Here is a 26,189-nt window from a genome sequence, read left to right on the forward strand (position 1 = left end):
GCCGAAACCCGTAATTGATACATACACAAATAATAATGCATGTGTGCCCCCATGATGTGCACATGCCCCCATAATGCAATGCCCCTCCACAGGCTCTGCTCCCTGCACATGCATGTGCAACCCCTGCGCTCCCCACTCCTGTGCAACACCCATTTTGGTGCTAGCAGGCCTTCCTAAAGTTTCCGGGAGCTAAAAATGGGGTGGGGGGTGGCGTCGGCATGCTGCACCCCGTTTTGGTGCTAGCAGGCCTCCCTGAAGTCTTCTGGAACCAAAAATGGGGCGTGGTGGCCACCATGTTCCCCACCCCCCGTGCATGTGCATGACCCACACACACATATGCGTCCCCAACCTCCTATGAAATCCGCACAGGTCTCGGAAGAGAGACCCGAAAATCAGCTGGCTGGAGGGAAGCACGCACGCATGTGCAATAGAGCTGACCTGAGCGAAGGCTCGTGGGCCTGCAGAGATGGCTCCATGTGCCACCTGTGGCACGCGTGCCATAGGTTCACCATCATGGCCCTATATCCTCTACTGCTAAGTCACATTTGATTCTCTTTAGCACCCTTGCAATTAGAAGAAATTATGGGGAGTCACTTGGAAATCTATTCTGTCGGAGGAAAAGAAGCTACCCCTAGCTTCTGTTAAGAAAAGAATTTAATGTATGTAGTATGTATATCCTGCAACAATCAGTTCAAGAACATAAGCAGCTTGCTGGATTAAATCACTGGCCATATAGTCCAGCAGTCAACTCTCAGCAGTCAAGGAGCAGTCTAGTTTGCAGAATCAGAAATCCCTTTGATAAGATTGATTTCTTTGAATGTGACTAGCATATGTCTTTTTCCTTTTTTTTTTTTTTTAGTTCTCTGGTATTTTTTTCTCTTAAGGGAAGGCATAGACCTTAAGAGTTTGTTGCCAAAGAGGCACTTCCTACCCAACCTTGTCTTGGATGTTGTCTCGACTACCCAATGAAGCAGAGAGATCTTCTATAACAGCAATTGCAGCTGTATTAGATACCAAAAAATGATTTCTGCTATAATGTCAGCCACAAAGGAAAACATTTCACCTGGTTTAATAAGCCCTTTATGGAACTCACACCTATCCAGCAGATACTCCATCTACACAATAAAAATCCTGGTAAAGACAGACGTGACAGAGTCTTTTAAGGAGGAACTTGCAGCTCAGTACATTTTCTTAAGGCAATATTATTTTTTTCAGAATCTCTTAAAAGGAGCATCTCCAATTTTGGGGAATCAGCTAGACAAAAACCTTAAAACTATTAGCTGACATTCTTTATATATATATTATCACTAACTTAATTGCTTTTTTCCTAAAGGACGGTTTGATTCCATCTTAACTATTTTGTTATGAACTGATGAAAAGTGTTAAGTAGAATACTATATAAGAAAGTTTCAGAGTATGTCTGAATTTTGACTGAATTGTATGTGAATAATGTTGTCTTGGAACAAACATCTAAGGCTTTTATTATTTTATACAGCAATAACTATGTTATTCTTCTATGTAAGTAAAAGTATAACCACTTTCCTTCCTTTCTACAAACTGAGAATAGAAATAGAACAGAAACTGGGAAACAATAGAAACTTGGAAAATCCTACGTGGGGGAAAATGAAGGTCAGGGAACTACCTTCAATTATTATTATTACAATTATTTATTGATTAGCTTTAATGATTAGATGGGTTTGGAATCATAAGAAAATGAAAAAAATCAAGAGAATTTTTTGTTTGTGGAAATTTATAGAAATAAAATCTGAGTAATCTTGCCTAATCGTTTAATCTGATCTATGAATGACAGAGCCAACATTTAAAATTAAATGGAGATTTGATTTTTGGTCTTATTAAGTCAGAAGAATCATTTCACTGGATGTTTCCAACCTCCAAGTAGTGAGATAGTGCCACCTATTGGAGAGCTTAAACTTGACAAGGAATGCCTTATTTTATTGCAAATACTTTCCCAAAACATTTGGCACTAGGATTCTGTATGCAAGGCGGGATACCCAACATCAGATCAAGAATCGTGACAGCATGGGCATTTTCCAAACATTAAGTTCCACATTGCACTGGCACACTGACTTTTTACTACCTATTTTGTGGGCATGGCTTGGCAGTCATGTGACTGGGTGGGCATGGCCAACTTGTAAAATGTGGTGAAACTCACTTAACAATGCTTTTGCTTAGCAACCAAAATTTGGGGTTCAATTATGATCATAAGTTCTCTTTCTCTTTCTTTCCTTCCTTCCTTCTTTCTTCTGTCTCTCAACCACTTCCTTCCTTCCTTCTTTCTTGTGTTTCTCTCCCCCCTTTCTTTCTCTCTTTCTCTCTCTCTCTCCCTTCCTTCCTTTCTCTTCTCTTACTCTTTCTCTTTCTTTCTTACTCTCCCACCCCCCCTCTCGCACACACATCCCTTCCAGTTGGCAAACATTTCTGGTAGGCTGGCAAAGAAGCTTCACTATCCATTTAAAACAAACCCTATCATCCTACACGCGTTTAACTGGAGTGAGTGGGGTGGGGGTGATTTTTATGGGGGCAGAAGGGGGACTTGGAACCGAAAACTCCACTCCTGAGACGCCCCCGTCTTCCTACCTATAGCCGTAGACACTGAAAGCCTGCCTTTCTTGCAGCAAGGCCCAATAGAGACACAGCACTTCAGTCCTCCTGGACGCTACCATCTCACAGTGCCAGGCTTCCCGGCAAGCCCCCTGTGCCTTTGCTGTCTCAGTTGGAACCTGATTCCGCAAGCAGCTCGGGGAAGCATAGAGGTCGGGACTCAGTTGGTGAAGCGGGCGCTACACAGGTTTAAGGCAAGGCAGCTAGCAGCTATGCCTGCCCCTTTTCCATATGACCCAGGTGGCGGGCAGTCAGCTTTTGCTCCTGGCCCAGGAAGAAAGAGGTGAGTCTGCGGAAAAGGAGGGTGCGCGGCTCTATGATGCGCAACGGGGAACCGGGGAGAAAAACATTTTCCGGTGGCAGCACTGGCTGTACGCCCCTTTTTTGGATTTGGGGAAATCGAATTTTGGGGAATTGCTGCCTGAAAACGCTTTCCTTCCCGATTTGGGCAGAGGCCTAAAAAGTGATTTTTCTCCCCCCTGCTATTCTGGAAAAGAAATCTAGTGCAGGAGGAGGAGGAGGAGGAGGTGGAGGAGTGGTGTAAGGAGCGCCACCTTAAACCAAAGCCTCTGAGTAACTGGGAAAGAAAGCCGCGCTTGGAACCTGCTGAAAACGGCAGCTCAAAAAGCGTGGCTTTCTTTCCCAGTTACTCAGAGGCTTTAGTTTAAGGTGGCATTCCTTTACACCACCCCTCCTCCTCCTCCACTAGATTTCTTTTCTTCCAGAATGGCAGGGGGAGAAAAAGCCCACCTCACCTTCAAGCTCAGCTCTGCCAGAAAAGTGGGGGGAGACGGGGGACTCCTGCTTGCCAGCGGGGATTATTGGGTCTTGACTGCCTCGTGCAAGTATGGTAAGTGTGTCATTTTACACACACACACACACATACCATTTCCCTCATGTCTGCCACTGACAACTCTCAAAGAGAACGGAGAGCGGGCACTTCTTCCAACTGCCGAGGCCTTCGCTCCTCTTCCTTTCTTGGGTGTTGGAAGAAGCCCCCGTGCTTCGTTCTCTTTGACAGCCGCCTTGCTTGCAGTGAGGTGGGGAGAAATCAGGAGGAGAGGGAGGAGAAAGCCAAGCTTCTGCTAGGGAGACTTCTCCTCTGTCTCTCCCCCTGATTTCTCCCCAACCCACGCAAGCAAGGCGGCTGTCAAAGAGAACGAAGCACAGGGTCTTCTTCCAATTGCCGAGGAAGGAAGAGGAACGGAGGCCTCAGCAGTTGGAAGAAGCCGACGCACTTCGTTCTCTTTGACAACCGCCTTGCTTGCAATGGGGAGAAATCAGGGGGGGAGAGGGAGGAGAAGGCCATCCCTAGTAGAAACTTGGTTTTCTCCTCCCCCTCTCCCCGATTTCTCCTCAGCAGCGCTTGCGGAGGAAGGAGCTAGGGATGTTGGCCGGTGCTCGCTTCACTTACCGCTCACCACCGCTGCCCTGCGGCCCGCCAGCTGCATCCCCGCCAGCTGGTTGGGCAAAGGAAGTGGGTGGGCAGGGCAAGCATGGTGCAGGCAGAGGGAGCAAGAGAGCGGCGGGCGGGGGGAGCAAGCGGGGACAGGCCAGGGGATCGTCACCATTTATTTATTTATTTATTATTTATTTATTTATTATTCATGCTTCTAGACCGCCCCCTCTCCCAAAAGGGACTCGGGGCGGTGTACAGTCCATGCAAAATATATCAAAATACAGTAAAAATTGAATATGTACAGTTGGAATGGAGGAGGTTAAAAATGGAATTAAAAGAACTGTACAAAGCAATATATATAAATATAGGATTTTGAACCCCTAAAACACACACAATAAGTTAAAAACAATACCCCTAAAATAACCAGTTAATACATTTGCCAGGAGGGACAGTTGTAATTATGCCAGGCCTGCTAATCGGAACAGGTGAGTCTTCAATTTTTGCCGGAAGGAGCGGAGGTCAGTAGTGGTTCTAATGTCGGGGGGGAGGTCATTCCAGAGGGTTGGGCCCATCACAGAGAAGGCCCTACTCCTTGGTGTCGCCCGTTGGCATTGCCTAGTGGACGGCACCAGGAGAAGTCCCTCTCTGTGTGAGCGAATTGGCCGCAGGGATGTATGTGGGACCATACCGGTACGGGGGCATAGCCAGGCCACAATCACCAACAATACGCAAACGTATGACTGATTTCCGCTACCGGTACCCGTACCAGTGCGTACCACGAGCAACCCATCTCTGGTAGCAACACAGGATGAGAAAACACATATGACATATCAGTCTTGCGAAAGCACATGAAAAAAATAAGAAGAGCATGGAGGCACTAATAGCTGACTTTAACTATGTGATCTTTCCTTCTTAAGCAACTGAAGAGTTTAACCCATATTTGGATGTCTCCAAGCACTAGAGAGTAAGAATTTCTACTGTACAAGAGTTGGAATAAAAAAAGAGAGGGTGTTAGATGTCAAACGTATTTGAATAAGCAAGGTAAAACTAGACCAGGCCAGGTCGGAATAGTACCAAACATAATAAAAGTTAATCATTCTTTTAGGTAAATCAAAACAACTTTATTCTATAAACATATACAGATAATCAAGGGTTGATGATATCGTTCCCTGACTGAAAATACCAGAAACTATGAATGTTAATATATAAAATTTCTTAATTTTTTTTCTTTAAAATAAAACATTATAATACAAGATAAAACAAATTTTCTCTAGAATTTGAAATTTACTTTACATTTTAACTTATTTACTAGGAGTATCTACATAAAATATTGTTGTACAACATTATAGGTTTTTATAATTGCTGTACAACATAATCACATGTGCAGTGTTGTTAATATAAGATCAATGTGCAACGCTATAGCAATATTACAAGCTTTAGAAAATCAGAGAATTACAACCAACAAAAGGAATTTAGTATGCACATTTAAATGCAATGGTTGGCAGATAAAACTATTTAATTTTTATCAGAACCTATTTACAAATTTACTGAATAGCTGAAAGTTTAAAAATGAGTAAAGGATTATGCATGCAACCATGCTTATGCAATCTGAAAATCATAAAGCAAGGTTCTAGTTTGTTGAATGTAATATGTTCATAATGGATTGCAATATTTCAATCAATACGCCTATTTTTAAGCATAAGAAAATGTTAGAGAAAAGATATGCTAACTTAAAGGAGTGATATAGAAATTAGTTGTTCCCTTTCTCCTATAAGAACTCAGAAAAAGAATGTTGGTCTTACCTGAACATGTCTTTTCAGGGGAAGAGAGGGAGTGGTCACGTGTGGGTATTCTCAAAGCCTGATTGGTCCAAAGACTGAGAGTAAACTTCTTAAATACTCCTGCCTTCCATCCCTGCCCAGTTTCCTCGAAGGGGAACAACAGAACTGGAACAAAAACACAACAACACAAACCCTGGGAACCACCCGGCCTCCCCTTGGCCCCAACAACCTAAACAGGGTGGGTCGTGACCACTCCCTCTCTTCTCCTGAAAAGACACGTTCAGGTAAGACCAACATTCTTTTTCCAGTGGAAGAGAGGGAGTGGTCACGTGTGGGACATACCCAAGCTCAGTCCCAAGGGGGGGGGGAACAATACAACCACAAGCTATGACCCAAGGGGAGTATCCGCCAAACCACCCTCTGTAGGACCCTCTGACCAAAGGAAGCATCCGCCGAAGCGAACGAATCCAAACGATAATGTCGGATGAACGGGGTCAGAGACGCCCAAGTGGCGGCCCGGTAAATGTCTTCGAAGGAAGCCCTAGTGGCCCATGCCGCCGTGATCGCAGCACTCCTAGTAGAGTGGGCTGTTATCCCCGACAGGACGAGGCGCCCCACAGCCCCATATGCCTCCCCGATGGCCTGCCGTAGTCAACGGCCAATGGTAGCCGAGGACACCCTAGCCCCCAAAGTCCTAGGTTGAAAGGAGATAAACAAAGCTTCCGACCTATGAACTTCCGCAGTCTGTTGGAGATAAATACGCAAAGCCCGACGAACATCCAAACGGTGCCAGAGCCGCTCCCTATCATTAGACGGCCCCGGACAAAAGTTGGGCAGGACGACCTCCTGTGCCCAGTGAAAGGGAGTGTTCACTTTTGGGAGGACAATAGGGTCGAGTCGAAGAACTACCCTGTCCTGGTGAAAGTGGCAAAGATCATCCTTGGATGACAAGAGCGCCCAGCTCCGAGATACGCCGGGCTGAGGTAATTGCCACTAGAAAGACCACCTTAAGAGACAAGAATCTCAGATGAACCGACCGGAGAGGTTCGAACGGGGGCCCCATCAAGGCCCTTGAGGACCAGGGGCAGATCCCATGTAGGAAACCTATGACATGGGGCGCACCACCCAACAAAGGCAGCCCAGGTTGAGTTGTAAACCCAGGTCGTCGACGGCCACCTGGAAGCCTCGATGGTACGGATGACTTCAGAGGACAGGTTGGCCTCCCTCAGTAGTCTCCGTTCAAGAGCCAGGCGGTCAGATGGAGCCACTGGGGCTCCAGGTGAACCAGGACCCCCTGGCGCAAGACCACTTCCTCCCGCGGAATCCTCCACGGAGGGCTATCGACAGCTGGACAAGATCCGCGAACCAAGGCCTCCTGGGCCAAAAGGGGGCCACTACTATGACCAGGGCCTTCTCCACTACCACCTTCCTGAGTGACCCCGGGATGAGGGGAATGGGAGGAAAGGCCCGCCGGCCACCTGCACCTGAGGGCGTCCGTGCCCTCTGCCATCTGTGACTGAAAATGTGTGAAGAATCGGGGCACATCTGTGGGAGAAGCGAAGAGATCTATCAGGGGGGTGCCAAACCTCTGACAGATCTTCCGGAAAATAGTTGGATGGAGCTGCCATTCGCCATTGTCCAGGGTCACTCGACTCAACCAGTCCACCTGGTGATTGGATAGGCCGGAGATGTGTTCCGACACCAAGGACAACATCTGCCTCCCCGCCCAGGCGCCCAGTCTCAGAGCCTCTAGCCAGAGGGCCCGAGAGTGAGTCCCCCCCTGACGATTGATGTGAGCCTTGGTAGCCACATTGTCTGTCAGGAGAAGCACGTGCCGGCCCTCTACGGAGGTCCGGAAGTGTTGGAGGGCGAGGCGGGCAGCCTTCAGCTCCAGCCAATTTATATTGTGCCGGAAATCTGAAGTCGTCCATCTGCCCTGCGTCAAGCGAGAGCCCACCAGGAGCCCCCAACTGAACAGGCTCGTGTCCAGGGTAACGGTCACCCTGTCCGGCTCCCAGAAGGAACAGCCCTGCTGAATGGCCGGTGAGGTCCACCACCTGAGGGAGGCCCGGACCCCCACCGGGAGACGTACGGTTAGGAGCGAGTTGCTCATCCACCCCCTCTGGAACGGAATGAGCTCCCACTGAAGAGGCCGGAGGTGAAGCCTGGCCCACGGAACTATCCCTATGCAAGACACCATCTTGCCCAATAACTGTGACAACGTGAGGACCGAAACGAACCAATCTCTGTGGACATTTCCTGCCAGCTGTTGTAGACTGGTCTGTCGGTCCCGAGACAGACGGACCACCCCTGCCACAGAGTCTATGACTGTCCCCAGGCGAAGGATGCGTGTGGTGGGGGAAAGCTTGCTCTTGGGGAAATTTACTGAGGACCCCAGGGCCTGGAGACTCCGAATGGTAAGGTGAGGGTCCATGACCGCCTGAGGAAGGGATCCCGCCTGAACTAACACATTGTCCAGATAGCATTGGAGCCTCACAGGGACAGAGCGGAGGTGGGCCGCCAGTGCTGCCAGCACCTTCGTGAACGTGCGGGGGGGCTGAAGCCAGCCTGAATGGAAGAGCCCTGTACTGATAATGGCGGTCCCTGTGCAAGAACCTCAAGTACCTGTGATGAGCTGGGAAAATTGGAATATGAAGATAGGCCTCTGTCAGGTCTACCAAAGTCAAGAAGTCCCCCTTCCGAATGCCTTGAAAGATGGATTTGAGGGATGACATTTTGAATCGCCTGTACACCAGGAAACGGTTCAAGCGCTTGAGGTCCAGAATCGCTCTCCAGCCCCCCGAACTCTTCAGGACCACAAACAGGTTGGCGTAGTGGCCCAAACCCCGTTCCAGCTGGGGAACTATCTCCACCGCCTGAATGTCGAGGAGGTGTTTGATCGCCTGATCCATCAGGCGGCAGCGCTCCAGACTCCAAGATGGAGGGAACGACCTGAAAAGATTTGGGGGATGGAGAGAAACTCTAACCTGAGACCCTGACGAACTGTGGACCTGACCCAAATGTCTGACGTGATCTCGTCCCATTGATCCACATAGAGGGATAGGAGGCCTCCTATGGGATGACTCGGGTTCGAGTCACTTCCCTCTGTGGTACGGCCGACCACCGCCCCCTCGAAAGGGCCGCCGGGACTGATGGTGGCACCTATTCCGGTCCTGATAGGCCGGCCGAGAAAACTGCCTGTCAGATCTGAAAGAAGAGAAACGTTGATTATCAGACTCAGGAGCCCTATAAGATTGCCTATGGTAAGGATGGGCCCGAGCCTCGGGCTTCTTGGTGTTAGATGGAAGCACCTTCTTTTTATCTTTATTCTCGACTAAAATTCTCGAGTGCCTCCCCAAAAAGGTTAGGGCCCTTGAACGGGGCAGCTGCCAGGTTCCACTTGGCCTTGTTATCCATCTGCCAGTTACGAAGCCATAAGAGACGGCAGAAAGTAACGGATGTGGCTAGGGCACTGGACGCAAATTTAACCGTGTCCAGAGTCGCATCAGTGGAAAATTGGGATGACGTGAAAATCTTAGTCAGGTCCTTGTGTAACCGTTCGTCCTGGATCGGGATACGATCCTGGAGTTGGCGAAGCCACATGACCGTAGTGCGGTTGAAATACGATGCCGCGGCGGCGGACTTTATGGCCTACGCAGTGGCACTGAAATTTTTTCGCAAGGTAAGCTCTGCGCGCTTATGCTCAGGTTTCAACTTATCTGCCGCGTCGCTGGACACCACCGGGGAAGAGGAGACCAGAGTAGTAGTTGTCAATAGAGGGCAATTGAATGGCCTGGGCAAATGTCTGTTCCACATTGTAGAAACGGCAGTCGTTACTGCCGGGGTTAGAAAAGTTAGAGGGATGGGCCCATTGGTTGGTCAAGACCTCCATGAACAAGGGCGGAGCCGGGATCTCCTTGTTCGTGGCCGTGTTCGAAAACATGGCCATGTCTGGGTCCCTAGGTGGGGGTACCGTAGGATCCCGTGCCCACCTTGGTGGTTTTCCTCGCCTTGTTCAGAAGGACTTTGAACATAGCTGGAGGGAAAAGGCCTGAGGAAGAAGGAGGATCAGGGGGGAGGGGCGTCTCCTTGTCCTCCAAGAACCCCATATCCTGGAGATTTTCCTCCCCCAAGGCTGAGGCCTCACTAAGCATGGATGGAGAGGACGCTCTATACTGGTGACGACTCGTACGACCTTGATACCTAGAGGAGTGGGAGCTCCTGTCCCGCTGGGCAATGCCTCGAGAGATGGCTGCAGAAATAAGTCTTTTGACACTTTCAGGGAGGTGTTCCAAATCCTCCATATTCCTATGGGGAGAGCCAGGGGCCTGAGGTGCCAACCTGCGCGAACCATAGTGCCCCCTGGACGTCCCCTCCAAGGGATACTCCTGGGCCCTCCTAGCCAAACCCGGAGAGATTGAAGGAGAAGGGGAGGGGGACCCCCTCCTCCCGTAATAACCGTGGGACCTGTCAGGGGAGGCTGAAGGAGACGAGGGGCTGAATCCCCGAGGAGAAGACTGCTCTGAAGGTGGCCTGATAGGAGACCTGGACCTGTTGGCAGGAGCAGACCTTGCAGACCTGGCCTGCCTTTCGGCCCTTGCGAAGGTCCTTTCCAGGGCCCTATGCCTCCTGGCCTCATCCCTTGTGGAGGATCTAGAGGGGCGCTGCATTGCCACAGGTCTTACTGGGGGATCCCCGGGTCGAGACCCCTGCCCCAAGCCCTCTTACCCCCTCACCGGGCCTTCAGCCTGGCCCTGGGGGATCTCTGCGCCCTCCTCCATAGCCCCACTCACGTGTCCTGGAGTGTGGAAGAAGAAAGTACAGGCCTCTGTAGGCCCCACTGGAACCTGGGCCTGGGATGGCACAGGAGGATGATCTGAAAGGCCTTGGCTCGGGCCTCCACAACTGTAAGCAGGTCGATGTAGGCCTCCTGCACGTGGCGCAGTTAAAATGGCTGCCGGCTACACGCGTAACTAAAGGAGGCCATAATCACTCCATGCAGCCTCTTGTGCTTAGGAAACGGATGCACGGCGCAGGGGGCCTCGCGGCTAACCAGCGTGCACTCCCCCCCTTACGCCCTCATTAAGATGAAGAAATGCCGAGGCATGCGGCAGCCGCCGAATCAAGCGGCGGCTGCTCTAGCGGCTCAAGAGAGCCTCGTGGTGCCGACGCCTTCCTCCTGCTCCGAAGAGCGACGCCGCACCCGCAGCTGGATTGGAGCTGGCACCCCCGCACACCCGGGGATAGGGCTAAGGCTCTGCGCCCGCAGGGGGAAGGATGGACGCCCCACGGGGCCCTCCCCCACCGCCCGAGGCAGAAGGACTGTCCCTTGGGCCACAGCTGCAATTTAAAATTTAAGGTAACTTTAAAATGCCCAATTTAGCCAAATTCGAGACCAGATTGAATAAAAAGGGAAAGGAGAAAAAGTCTAACCTATCACTACCTAGAGACAATAATTCTCAATAGTGCTTGGACCAAGAGACTGAGAGGAAACTGGGCAGGAATGGAAGGCAGGAGTATTTAAGAAGTTTACTCTCAGTCTTTGGACCAATCAGGCTTTGAGAATACCCACACGTGACCACTCCCTCTCTTCCACTGGAAAAAGTTCTATTTGTTCTCCCTGATGTTGGTGTCAATAAAAGATTCAAATCTAAATGATTTTTTTATGGTAAGAACAGAAGTCTCTTCATACTGTTTTTATGGGGATTTATTTTAAAGTTGTCAAAATATATTTAAGGTGTTTGCAATATAGGGGGTTAGCTATACTGAGCATGACTATAAGCCCTCCTCTTTTGTGGTGTGAAAAACAAGGAAGCAATAGATGGTTCTAAGTTTTTTCTATCGCTGAGTGTTCCAGCATTTAAAATGAAGTACTTTTTGCTCTGAACTTGACACCAAATTTATGTGCACCATTTTGTGCACATACTTGCAACAGCGCTGTTGCATTAAAACAACTGCATATTTTGAATATTTATTTTATAGTAATTACTAAACAGAGCTTGGAATTCATTTTAATAGAATAATCAATCCACACAATGCCGTTTAGTGCTTGCTGCTTTTTTTTCTAATTTAATATTTCAATTCAGATATTTCTGGTTATGAGGATTTTTAAAAGAAATATATATCCAAATCATACATATAATGAAAACCAAATGCTTATAATGTTTCAGTTACAAAGTAGAAGTCAAACTTGCTCACAAAACAAAGGCATACATGGGATCAAGACAACACTAAATTGATTTGATAGAATTAAAATGTAACTCCATAAACTTTGGTGTAAACAGGTCTAAGTGCTTTAAATTCTGAATTGATTGCAAGTAGGAAATTAAAGAGTAAAGATATCTGGATATGTATCATTGTCTCTAGAAATATATGTCCATGTACAGTAAAAGCTCTTTTGCTTACCTTTTGAAATAGTTAATGCTGGAGACCATTGCGACCGTAGAATATCAAGACAAATACTGCCATTACTGTTAATATTTGGATGGTAAATTCTTGTCGTAAATGCAACCTGTTAAAAATAAATTATTTCCTTGGTTTATAATACCCAGCATAAGAGGTATCAACAATGTTGGGATCTAAAAAGTTCTTTACCTTAGGCGGTTTAAAGGGGTAATCTGTTGGAAAGTGAATTGTCAAGAAGAAAACCCCACCCTGATAGGGACTGTCATTCTGTAAAGACAAAGCTATTAGAAGACAATATAAGATATTTGCTCTATCATAATTAAAATTGGAGGGCTACTTACTGGTCCCATTATTGTTGCTTGCCAGTGGAACACTAGAAGAAAAAAGAAAGTGAAAGCTTGACTAAGACACTTAAGGCTAAAGTTCCTCTCTTTAAAATCTCAGCCATTTTAAGCCATAATATGACTTAATGGCAAAGTAATGTGCTAGTATTCTGATTACATTTAGTGGTTTCTAGATTATGAACCATTTGGTGCATGGTCTATTTATATCATATCTTGTAAGTTGGGCTACTTCTTCTAGAAAAAAACAGAAATAGAAGCCAGGAAAGTGCCTTTCCCCTGGCAAGTTCTGAAAAGAAGTTATACTTCATGCCTTTTGCAACATTTCTAAAGAAACCAGAGAAAGCCATCTGTTATTTACTATTTAGAACTAACTTAGAGGAGATGCCAGTGAATGCTATCATACTAGTATATTCCAGCACATTGATTTGTTGCTAAACTGCATTATGACTTAGCAAAATCAATAGGTTCTGCTGACCTGGTAATTAGTACACAAATAACTGGACAAATGCAGATTCCAGACATCCAAACTGCTCACAATTGTAATTTAAAATCTGGTTTATATCCTACTAATTGAGTTTGGTGGCTCTATTAATATAATAAATGTGAGAAACAAATAAACCAACTTAGTTTGGGCAATTTGCATCTTCCTATATGCCAAACTACTATTGAAATGGCAATTCAAAGTTAATTTGATTAGTAGCATATATGTATTTTATTCAGTGCTTGTCACTTCACATTGCTGTTTCTGAAAGACAGAGATGGTTTATATTTGGTATATGAAACAATAACTTCTGAAGACGTTTTATGCTATCACTCAAACAGATTCAAGATAATAAACATATCCAAACTTCTCCAGTTACAAATTTACTATATATTTATAATGTCCATCCTCCAAGTGTGGCAGCCCTGAAGATCCAAAGAAAAAGATGGCCTCTGGGGCTGACATCAGTTCTCATTTACTGACCACTCATTTAGTGACTGTTTAAAGTTGCAAAAGTGCTGAACAAGTGGTGTTTGTAACCAGTCCTTGAAGTTCCAGCACCCTTGCAGTCATATGATCATGATTTAGGAGCCCATCAACCAGCTGGCAGTTATCAGCTGCAGCAAGCCACACTCACATGATCACAATTTGTCATGTTCTCTGCCATCTTCCCATGAGCAAAGCCAATGGGAAAGCTGGCAGGGAAAGTTGCAAGTCACTCCGTTAAATCCCTACTCCTCCCCTACTCTTCTTTCATGCACATGCATACAACTCATGTGCAGTCTTGCAGCCAGCCACCCAGGGCCCCCCTCACCACCCCCTGCAGCATCCCCATGCTCCTTACCTGCGATTCCTGCCACTTCCTGCATGTCTTGGGATTATGACAGCAACCGGGATTGCCTATATTGCTGTCACTAAGTGATGCAGTTACATGATGTCATGCTTTACTACCACATCACTCAGTGATAGCATACAATTGCCATTGTAACACAAGGAGTACCTGTATAAAATTAGTTTAATGGTAATTAAATTTTAATTTTAAGATGTGATTGCTCAAGATCAAAATTAAGGATTCTTCTAGAAGTCTTTTAAGAACAGAAATCCATTGAATCTATTTTACCTGTCTTAGGAAAAGTGGAAGTAGGTTGTTTCAACGCAATTCATTAACCAGATGTTTTGGTTCCAAGTTGTTTGAACCAGCAATGCATGATGGTATGTGCTCTGATGGTATATGTTACTCTGATGGCACTCACTGGCTTAGAATACTTTGCATTTAAAATAGAAATCTAATATGAATACATTTAGGATTCTTCTTACTGCCCCAAAGAATCTTAATCTGAAGCCTTTTCCTTTTTTACAGATACTTACTATCATCTCCAACAGGCCCTGCTGAACATTGTGCTGGAGGATCACGTGCCAGATCATTCAGCTCCTAAAAACCAGCCACATTAGATTAAAATACAGTCATTTTATCTCACAGGAAAGCATTCACTATAGCATTATTTTATTATTAAATTTTATTCAACATAAAGGAAATGCATAACATAATTAACAAAGCAATCTTCAGAGGATTAATTGTATATAAATTCTTATTACCCTCCTTCATCTCTCCCTGCTTAAAAATACAATAGACACCCCAATTTTGGAATATAGTATAATTTAGCCATATAATATAGCTTTCCTGTTAATGTAATTCCATTGTGATAAGAAATAAAAAAGATGCAGGCATGTTGTACATTTATGTTTCTCCCGTAATAGGATCTTTTGATTTTTCCAAATTCTGCTCTGAAACTCCAATCACCACAAAGAGATACAGGCTCTTTGTAGATCTTAAGATTCAACTCATGAAGCATTTATATAGGCTTTTCCATCAAGTATCCAAATATCTTCTTTTCTTGTAATGAATAATATAGATGACTGAACATATATGTTCCTATACAGTGACTTACTTAGCTTTCCCATCTTCTTAGCTTTTGAATCTCAGCTATTTATCCTTCCTTGTGCAGAAAGCAAAGAATCTGTCAAAGTGTCTTGGAATAGGGACAAAACTAGCTTCAAAACAGGATTAAAATGGCATATAATCACATCTGATTATATGGATAGTCCTTGAGTTATGACCATAATGGCACCTGCCCTATAGAGTCAGAATGACCTTTAATTGAACCACTCACTTAACCCATTCCCCCATTCCTGTTCTCCCCAACTCAATCATTAAATGGCCTTTAACTGAACAGCCTCATTTAACAACACCCCATCCCTGTTCTCCCCAATGCAATTTTTAAACGAACACACGGGACATTAAGTGGAGTGTGGGATGTCTCAAGGGTGGGGGAGTCCCATTGCAGGCACAAGGTCACCTGCCTTGGGCCTCCCTCACCCCAAGACACCCTATGCGCTGCTTCCCACCCCTGGGGATCCACACAGTCCTTGGGCCTTCTTCCCACTCTCTGGCTCCCCACAGGGCTTAAGCCTCCTCCCCACCCTTACCTGCTGCAGATGGTGCGAGATGTTTGATTTGCAAGGTTGTGTATGAAAGAAATGGGGGGGAGGGAATGAAGGGGAAAATGAAGTCTTCAGCAGCTTCACTAAGTTTTGCTTTTGGAAGAACTAAGGCTAGATACACATCACCATGGGCATAGCAAGACCATCCCTCCCTTCGTTTTGCACATCCCTCTTCCCTTAGGTGAGGAGCAGAAGTTGGAGAAGAGGCTGGAGTCAAGTCTTTGCCCTTCAGAGGTGCTTCATTGAAGGTGAGAGGAGAGAGGAAGCCATTGAAAGGTGGGTGGAAAGCTGCTTCCCTGATTCTCATCCTTGCTAAGAATAGGGAAGACATGCATTTTATGCTCTGTCTGCGTCCTTCATTGCTAGGGGGAAGAGAGACGACTCATGTTTTAGTGGATGTTCTTGTTGTTGATGGGGGCATCTTTCCAGGACCCCGTTGGCCATATTGAGAGCGCTGTATTTCTTCCTGCTCTCCATGGAAGCGGCACCTTCGCTCTGCCTGGTGAGAAAGCCCCGCTTTAAAGGCTCCCAGTGGATGAGCAGCTTTGCTAAAGCATAGGCCAGACTCAGAGTCTATAGCCGGAGAGTAAGATCCAGTCCCGAATAGAGGGGGCATGAGTTCCTGGACCGGACGAAGTCACATGGTTTGGTGAACCTACTCTAGTTATGGAACACAACAGAAGTAGATCCCTGGATTAGCAGGAGTAGGGGACTCCTACATAGGGAGAACTGAATGAATTGCTCTTAGTATTTCCCTTACAGTATTTCAAAAATTCCCAACCAACAGCAGTCCAGTGAAGCTAATACTGGTGGAACCAAGCCTAGGGTTAGCGAGGAAAAGCAAACCTAACAGTAGCCTTAGCTCCATCATTAAGGAGGGGGGGGGGGCTGTGAAGATTATAACTGATTGTGGTTTTGGACAGTCTGTTGTAACTTTATACAGTCACTAAGCATGCAGTTTTAAGCAAAGGACTACCTGTACAAAGTCTATATATAATACCTTCAACTACATATCATCACATCTGACTATCTAAAAAAAAAGCTCAATTCAATGCATTACTTTTTTGCTCTTTTCTCTGCAAAAAAAGTCATAGAAAGATTGAGCACACAATAAAAATATGCCTCGTCAATGGCTATGCTAAGACAAATCATTACAAAAATACCTTACAGGTAGTCCTTGACTTAGCGACCATTTATAGTGACTGTTCGAGGTTTACCCTGACACCGAAAAAAGTGATTTATGACTGTTGTGGCATCCCCGAGACCACGAGTTCCAAATTCGGACACTTGGCAACCGGCTCATATGTATGATGGTTGCAGTGTCCTGGGGACATGTGATCACCTTTTGCAACCTTCTGACAAGCAAAGTGAAGCCAGATTCACTTAACAATCATATTACTAGTATAACTGCAGTGATTTGCTTGACAACTGTGGCAAGAAAGGTCGGATAATGGGGGAAACTCACTTAATAACTGTCTTGCTTGGCAGAAGAAATTTAGGGCTCAATTGTAGTCATAAGTCAAGCACTATTTGCACAAAACACCTGTTCTCCTTGGGAAGGCAGGATGAAATTTAGATAAAAGAATTCATCTTCTCCAGAAACAGGAAGTGTGTTTGATAAATCCTTCTTTAAAAGTGAGATAGGAACAATCATCTTGACGAAGTTATTCCCTTCCACTGAAAGAGCTTCTAATTAGAAGAGTCTGTCACTTAGTGAGTTTTTAAAAAATTCCTTGGTTCAAAAATATTATAATAGAATATCTATTTGTTTCTATAGAATGACAAAACTGGTCAGCTACTGATTTACAGGTGGCATGAGTCATATGAACACCTATCAGTGAAAATATTCCTTCAAGATATCATGCGCAGAATTATAGCACCAAATAACTAGGAGAGTTTGCTTATAGAATGATCTAAGCACTATTTCTGGCTTGTCTCTAAATAAAACATAAAGAAATACAGAAAATACAGCATGAAATGGAAGTTGGCTACTAATTTTTTCTATTGCTGCAAGATTTTAGACAAAGAATGAAATTGAAATCAACTCACTGTTAAGAATTCCTATTTTTAAAAATAAGAGTTGAATTAAACAATTCATAATTATGCATCCACTCTAAGGTCATACTTTAATCCCATAGGACAATTTACCTGGAGAAACTGGTAAAGTATTGTATTTTTTTTTGTTGCTAAGAGCACAAAACAGAATGCAGTGCTCACTTTTGTATTCCTTTGATTTTGATACTAGTGGAACTAAAAAAGAATTATTAAAATAATGTTCCCATAAAAATGGAGATCATTCTAAAATTGCAGAGAATTCTGTATTATCTCACTTTTTTGCTATGAGTGGTCTATAGGAACAGAAGTGTGAGTGGAACATTTTAGCTTATGACTTCCCAAAGGCTCTTGGAGCTTCTGCCATCAGTTTCAACAACCGAAAACATTCTGTATTTTTAAGAAATAGAAGGACAAACATGCAGCTGGACATTTAATTCCAAAGCCAGAAATGCTACACAGCACTGCATCTGATTACAAACTATTATTTAAAAGTCTATGTAAACTATAAGCAGTGATGCAAATTAATGTGTCACGTTGTAGCATTCAAGCCAACAAATTCACTGATCTGCTAATGCTCTGCTCAACTCTTTAGGTGCTGGTCTACACATCTGGAGGGTGCCAGGATTGAGGAAGCTTGTCTAGGCCTGGAATTCTGGATGTTCTTCACAGTGATGCAGATTTTCCAAAGATCTGATACTCTCTTAATTAAGTATGATTTAGCAAGTTCTCAATATTTAGTAAACAAAATTGTGAATATATTAATTTTTAAGTGCTTTTTTAATTATAAAAATTTAATTACCGGTATAGCATTTTTTTTTACAATCTAGAGTAGCTGCACTAAAACCACCGATTTAAAAAAACAACAACCCAAAACCACGTAAAGCAGTTTAAATGTTGTACTAAAAATCTGGATTTTACTTGGAAATTATTTTTGCTGGGTCAACATTTAAGGGATGCCACAACAGTCATAAATCACTTTTTTCGGTGTCAGTGTAAACCTCGAACAGTCACTATAAATGGTTGCTAAGTCAAGGACTACCTGTAAGGTATTTTTGTAACACAAATACATACATACATACATACATATACACATACATACACACACACACACACGTTTGTGTGTGTATGTATGTATGTATGTATGTACACAAATACATACATACATACATACATACATACATATATATACACATACATACACACATATGTGTGTGTGTGTGTGTGTGTGTGTGTGTGTGTGTATGTATGTATGTATGTATGTATGTATGTATGTATTTGTGTTACAACCCCTGGTATGCCCAAATATGGGAGGAAGCTCACTACTCCCTCTTTCTGTCCTTCGGCTCATTACAGAAAACCATCCAGGCAGAAAACCATATTTTTATTTTAAATGTTGCCTTTTTATATTTGTGTTGTATTTGTGCTGATAAATAAATAAAGGGAGACTAGTATAGATCTATTTCAAGCTATTTAGCTCTCATCAGCTAGCCATACCCTTACTGGGATTTGAACCTGGGCTGTATTACATATTAGGCAGGACTCTTAACCACTAAGCCACAGGCTCCCCTCCTCATCACTCCTTAAGTAGTGAGCTTCCTCCCATATTTGAGCATACCAGGGGTTGTAACACAAATACATACCTATTTCCCTGGCTCAGCTGATAAGGAGGAGAGCCTGTGGCTTAGTGGCTCCTACCTAATATGTAATACAGCCCAGGTTCAAATCCCAGTAAGGGTATGGCTAGCTGATGGGAGCTAAATAGCTTGAAATAGATCTATACTAGTCTCCCTTTATTTATCAGCACAAATACAACACACACACAATATAATATAATATAATATAATATAATATAATATAATATAAATATAATATAATATAATAAATATAATATAATATAATATAATATAATATAATAAATATAATATAATATATATGCAGGTCTTGGCGTATTCAGTCTTTTCCCGTGTAAGATTGAGAGTATCTTGGCGACGTTTCGACGAGGTCCCACTTGCCATCTTCAGGCTGGTGCCTTCGGCTTTGTGCTTGTGCGAGCAAAGCGTGATTGGAGCTGCCCTCTTTCTATAAATATTGGTGGGGGTGTGTGGAATGCTGGCTTTGTTGCTGTAAGCCAGTGCTTCTCAATTATTTTCTGTCATGCCCCCCCTAGGAAGAAGAAAACATTTCGCGCCCCCGCGCGACTGTAAATAGTATAATTTGTCTATAAAATTGTTATAAGTACACCTCTGCATAACATAGCACACCGGTCTTTCCTCGTCTCCCACCGTAGTCACATGCTTTCTTTCCTCTTTCCCTCTTGCTTGTCTATCCTTCCTTCCACCCTCCTTTCCTCCTTCCCTTCCTTCCTGCCTCCCTTCCAGTACCCTCCTTCCTCTTTCACCCTGCCTGCCTGCCTTCTTTCCTCTTTCCCTATCCTCCTATCCTTCCTTTCTCCTTCCCTCCTTCCCTGCCTCCCTTCCAGTTCCATTCTTCCCTCCTTCCTTCTGCCTCCTTCCTGCCTGCTTGCCTTCTTTCCTCTTTCCCTCTTGCTTGTCTATCCTTACTCCCTCCTCCCTTTCTTCCCTCCCTCCCTGCCAGCAGCTCCTCCAGCATCCCAGCTGGAAGCAGCAGCACAACAGTCGCCGTTACCAGGGGCGAAGGGGTGGCGGTGGCAAGATCGGGCGACCGCCGCCCCTTTGTCCCTTCCCCAACAGCGGCTGTTGCGCTTCCGCTTCCAGACGGAATGCTTGCGGGTGAGCTGCTGGCGGGGAGGCGAGCTACCTGCATAAAGACGCCGCCGAGGGCATGGCAGAATATATCCCGGCTTGAAGTGGCAGCGCTGGGGACTGCTCAGAGACTCATCAGAGCCGCGGGCTGGAGCTGTGCAAAAAGTCTGCTTGGGCTGGGGGGGGGAAGGGAGGGAAGCCTGGGACAGCCATGCTTCCCTCCCTCCCACCCCCGCCCGAGCAGGCTTCTTGCACAGCCCCAGCCTGTGGCTCCAATGAAAATCCACAGTCCGAAGTGCTGCCACTTCCAGGCGGGATATATTATGCCTCGCCCACGCCGCCGCCGTTGCACCCAGATGGAAAGGGAGCCTTCACGCCCCCCTTTACGGAGCCTCGCACCCCCCCAGGGGGGCGAGCCCCACTATTTGAGAACCGCTGCTGTAAGCGGACTGGTTGGCTGTGTTGTAACATCTTGATTAGTTGATGGAGTTGATGTTTACAGATTAGTCGGCTGTTTCGTAACATCCTGTGTGGCTGAGGTACTGGCTGTGTGCCTATTGTTCCTTTGTGTTGTAACGACCTGGGTAATGGGCTGTGTGATGACATCCTGAGCTCTATTGTAGTGATATCCTGAGTCCTGTGTTGCAACCTCCTGTGGGGTTGGCTGGGTTGTAGCATACATACATTTGACAAACTAATAGAATAAATGCTTGCATCGCAGAACACAAGAACACAGTCAGAAAAGAAGAAAAAACTTCCTCACTCTTCCAGCACCTTAAAGCAACAGGACATGAAATTGATTTTGAATCTCCAAAACTGAACACTTCAACAAGAGAATAATTATGGAAGCCACTGAAATAGAGAAACACCCCCACAACATGAACAAACGTGACGATACCTCTCGCCTACCAGACATCTGGAAACTAACCCTAGTCAACAAACGAGTCCCAGCCACGAAAACCGACACCGGACCCAGAACAACACAGGACGCAACCACCAATCACCCTCACCAGACTCAAACCCAAATCTATCCCATGGACCAAATGCAACCACCATCCAGAAGCCAAACCACGGTGGCATCACCAACTGCTGCACCCCCCTCTGACCCCCACACAAAGCAAACTGACACACACCATGAATGCATGGCCAGACCGCAAACTCGGAGCCAAACCAAAGCCTGGGATGTTACACCACAGCCATCTGCTCAGGACATTACATCACAGAAATCTGGAGGTTACAATGCAAAGGATGTCATCACACAGCCCATTACCCAGGTCGTTACAACACAAAAGAACAATAGACACACAGCCAGTACCTCAGCCACACAGGATGTTACGAAACAACCGACTAATCTGCAAACATCAACTCCATCAACTAATCAAGATGTTACAACACAGCCAACCAGTCCGCTTACAGCAACAAAGCCAGCACTCCACACACCCCCACCAATATTTATAGAAAGAAGGCAGCTCCAATCATGCTTTGCGCACACAAGCATGAAGCCAAAGGCACCAGCCTGAAGATGGCGAGTGGGACCTCGTCGAAATGTCGCCAAGACACTCTCAATCTTACACAGGAAAAGACACGAATACGCCAAGACCTGCATACCTGTACCCGTGAAAATCTATGAATATATATATATGTGTGTGTGTGTGTGTTTGTGTGTGTGTGTGTTTTCGTAGATTTTCACGGGTGTAGGTATGCTGGTTTTGTTGTATTCGGGTATGTCAGGCCAAGACAATCTCAATCCTACACGGGAAAAGACCCGAATACAACAAAACCAGCATATATATATATATATAAACAAACTATGTGTCTATGTAAATAACTAGCACAGTCTGATTTTTCTAAGTTTAAATCACAAAAAAGTTTAATGGTTTTTGAACAATGTGCATTCTATTCCACTGCTATATAATTGATTAGATATTTATTCATATCCTCCTCTTCATCCAGAGTTGTTTGCAGAATAAAAACAAGAAACACCCCAAGAAATACACTAGACTAGGGCAGGGAGAGCTTTGGTAGTTGGGGACTGCCATTTTATTTACACAGGGCTGCAGTATATAGAATGATGAAACTATGTCACAAACAAGGTGATGAGATCTGGATTTCCAAATGTGATGGTTTGTTTTAATTTTAGGGGTGTGTTAAGCTTAAAAATGAAGCTGTTGCCACCTCCCACTTAAAAACAGCAGGAAATCACATCTGGGTTTCTAACATTTGGCAATACAATTTAATGAGGCTTGAGTTGCCCACCCCTCTAGACATATAACATGGTAGTGCTTTGGCACAGAAGATATAATTATAAAGTAGAAAAAGTGTAAACACAAAGGGAAAAACTGAAGTAATTTATATTTGGCTCTTCCTTCGAAAACAGGGTAGAATATAATCACAAAAATAATATCTGAAATCACTCATAGATGTATTTAGAAAACAGTCCCCTCAAACTGAGAGCTACATGTTTTAAAAATAACTGTCTGGAATTAAGAGAAAGGATATTAACCCAGACAAAACAGTGCTTGACCATAAGATGGAACTTGTCTTAACTGGTTTGTAAACATCAATCAGTTTTTATTTTTGAATGACATATCTGCTTTGGAGAAGAAGTACTTTTACATAGAAATGAGAACATCTACCTCAGAGAATCAGAAATCATCAATTACATTGGCACAGCAACCTTTGGAAGTGGAAAAAATTACAATGAATATGCAGGGCATGAATTCACCAATAAGAATTTGGAGAAATTTATGGGAGGCCTTTTTTAAAAATTGTAATATGTCTTCTCTCTTATATGAGCCTCTTGTGTTTCCAACATCTAAATCAAACTCAATATGCCCTGAGACTAATAATCATAGTCAAATAAAGTTCAATGGCTGAAAACAGGCTTGGGGAAGGGAGGATAGGTTACCCACTGCTGAATTATACAGTTACACTCCATCTCCAGAAATCCACTGAAGAAATTGTCTTCCTTAATGTTGTTGTGGAGATGTTATATTTTTGTCCTTTTTGTGTTACATCTTAAGTTACCTTAGCTTTGAGAAAAAAGAACTAATCTTCCTTTGTTCATGATCAATTTGAGTTTTCGAAAAGAACATTTTTGCCTCCAAATTGTTTTCTTTCTTGTTCCTCTATCTTTGGATAGCTCTCCCTGTTTTTCCATTGTCATTCTTATTCATTCTGAACATTTCTGGATCTTTTCCTCCCACTTAAGAGATACCAGAGGGTTTACAATCCTTTAATGGAGCTGAACTGATTACAAGCATGCATTTTTAAATTTCTTATTTATACTTCTCAAGATTTTTTAAGAGCCAGTGGCTGAATGAGTGAATCATTGTATCTTGCACTGTACATGATTACCTCTTACAGCTCAGGTTCTTGACCATTTGAGGAACATCAGAATATTCCTTTTGCTGCTGGTTCTATTATTTCCTCTCTTCTATTTTCATTGTCCTACAGCTTTTAAGGCTTACCTATGTACTAGAAATTATTTGACCCTTACATCAAAGTGCTATAAAGAGGAAGGTAATAGAATGTTTCCTGTGTGTTATGTGCTTCTACCAATTCTGGAATTTAAAATAAAAGTGCCATGGCTTTTTACTCTGCTTGCATATGCTATTTTTTTTTAACAATGTCTAATTATATTTGTATTTTGACTATCATAATTGTCAAAATATTTTAGCTTTTAAAAAAACTTGATGCAAGTAATCCTATGTTTTTATCATAGAAGTGTGGAAACAGTATTTTCTATGCACAGAATACGGCATTTCAATCAACAAATTTGTTGTATTATATTTGCAGTAAACATATGTAAATGTCATACTACCTGTGCAATACGGGGTAATCTTTTCAACATGATAAAAAGCTGTGATCTCTACTAGCTATATACTGCTATATTATACTAAAAATTCAAAGGCAAAAAATCTCCACTAGTTTGTTTCTGGCATCCTACTATGCCTGAAAACAATTAAACTGGAAATTCAAAAGAAAAATATTAAGTGTTATTTCAGAATAGATGTTACAAATTAAGCCTCAAATGACTTTAAGACCTGAGATTCAAAGATAGTAACACTGTAACATTAACATTTCTACTCCATACAATTAAGATACTATATACACCATCTGTAATTTATCTATGGAAAAAGCTCCCTATCTTATAAGATACAAAATATCTTGAAATATTTAGTGCGAGAATTATTCAACCATATTAGACCTGGAACAGGCTATGCACTAATCAATCGTACTTTTCCTAGTTTTCATATGCCTCACATTTCTTCATTTACCATATCAAATGAAAAATTAAAACCATAATTTTTAGATATAACTTTCCTAGGGGCTCCCTTTATGACTAGGCATCTATAGGGGGAAAAGATTGACCTGATTACTCTTGCAACTACAGTCTATCAAGTATCCTCTAACATCATTTCAATATGCATTTCCTGTTTTTCAAGTACAAACAGAATATGCTACGTGTATTAATCCCTCAATGGAAGAAATTATATGTGATCTCTCCTTAGAAGTATTCAAACTTTTCATACCAGGCAGAAGTTTCTGCAACTCTTTATTTTTTCCAAACATCACAGCCAAAAAAAAAAAAATCTTGAAGCAGAGAGATCAATATACTGCTGAGTGACACTATTTTACCAGATATCAGCCAATCCAATTGGACTTATGCAAACCTGGGATAAGCACCTTTAGGGCAATGCCTTGGCTTCTGCTCTGAGGACACTTGCTTTTTTCTTTTGCCCAGCTTCACTTGGCTTAAGTGCCATCAAGTTGGTGGCACTGGATAGATATCTGGATAGATTCCCTCCTGGATGATCCATCTTCAACTTGGGCTTTTAATTTGAACTTTTTCTGAACTCACCTATCTAAAACATTGATTATAAGCAGGGAAAATTACTATTCTGTGCACTTTTAACAACAGAATTAATCCAATTAACAGACCTGAAGAGTAAATAAATAATAAAAATATTAAGTTTTTTCTTGGATACTAAAGATAAATAAGCAGTGTCCACTGATTTTCACTATTACATAACTTTGTTATGAGCCATTATATAATATTGAGATAAAGTTTGCCAACATAAACAGAAAGGAAAAAGATATTTAAGATAACCTTTTTTTCAAAAAGAACAGAAGCAAAAAATGGTTATATCTCTAAGAAAATCAAATCAATGAACTGGGCAACACTATTTAAAGCAGGAGGGCAAAGGGAAGGAATAAATAAAAACAATACTGATTTTGATGTTTCAGTACTGCCTGATCAACCAGATTTTCTTCCAAAAGGAAACAGATGTTTCAGTGGCATCAAGTAGTAGTGAACTTTCATTAACTTAGCATCTATGGAAGACAATCTATCCCAAAGAATGGTACTTTCAGAAAATTCCTGGCTTAATCCACTGATCATTTTCTTCTGTTCAAAGGGCAGAGGAACGAATAAGACTCGACACCAATGAGTAAGAGATGAAGAAGCAGAAAGTATTGGGATTATTGGAAAGTAGAATGCAGAGAGTTTTGGCCTGTTTGCAGATATTTTGGCCTGTTTTCTAATGAAATGAAAAATTTGTCTCTTCTGATTTTTTTTAAAAAATAATTGCATTTTGGTACAATTTCTGATTTTTGTGCTTGTGTTTCTGTGGGATATTCGTAAAGGTTCTATGAGACATTGAAGAGCTGCAGTTTTTCAGAATATTATCGATTTCTGTTTGTAGCCAAGCATAATTATGACTTCTATAATGCTTTATGAAGGAAAAATATAATTTAGAAGTCAGATTGTCATCAATCATTTGGTTGGGAAGGAGCAGCATGTATGAAAATAGATGCCAAAGAGAATGAAGAATCTGGGAATGAGGGAGAAGTGAAAAGAGGAAAGGTTAGCAT

The 26,189-nt window shown here is 43.5% G+C and overlaps 1 protein-coding gene across 3 annotated transcripts in view; it reads right to left on the reverse strand.

Moving 5' to 3' along the window:
• UBE2D2 (ubiquitin conjugating enzyme E2 D2) overlaps window positions 1-26,189 on the reverse strand; it is a 32,116-nt gene that overhangs the window by 3,194 nt on the left and 2,733 nt on the right. For all 3 annotated transcript variants that reach the window (XM_081950097.1, XM_081950096.1, XM_081950098.1), the window contains exons 2-5: window positions 14,401-14,464; window positions 12,549-12,580; window positions 12,397-12,474; window positions 12,208-12,313 (exon numbers count right to left, since the gene is read on the reverse strand). In XM_081950097.1, the coding sequence (XP_081806223.1) occupies window positions 12,208-12,313; window positions 12,397-12,474; window positions 12,549-12,580; window position 14,401 (217 nt within the window). In that variant the 5' untranslated portion in view covers window positions 14,402-14,464. The remainder of the gene's footprint in view (window positions 1-12,207; window positions 12,314-12,396; window positions 12,475-12,548; window positions 12,581-14,400; window positions 14,465-26,189) is intronic.

This window comes from Natrix helvetica (genome assembly GCF_964273705.1).
Source record: "Natrix helvetica genome assembly, chromosome: 4".
Taxonomy (NCBI): domain Eukaryota; kingdom Metazoa; phylum Chordata; class Lepidosauria; order Squamata; family Natricidae; genus Natrix; species Natrix helvetica.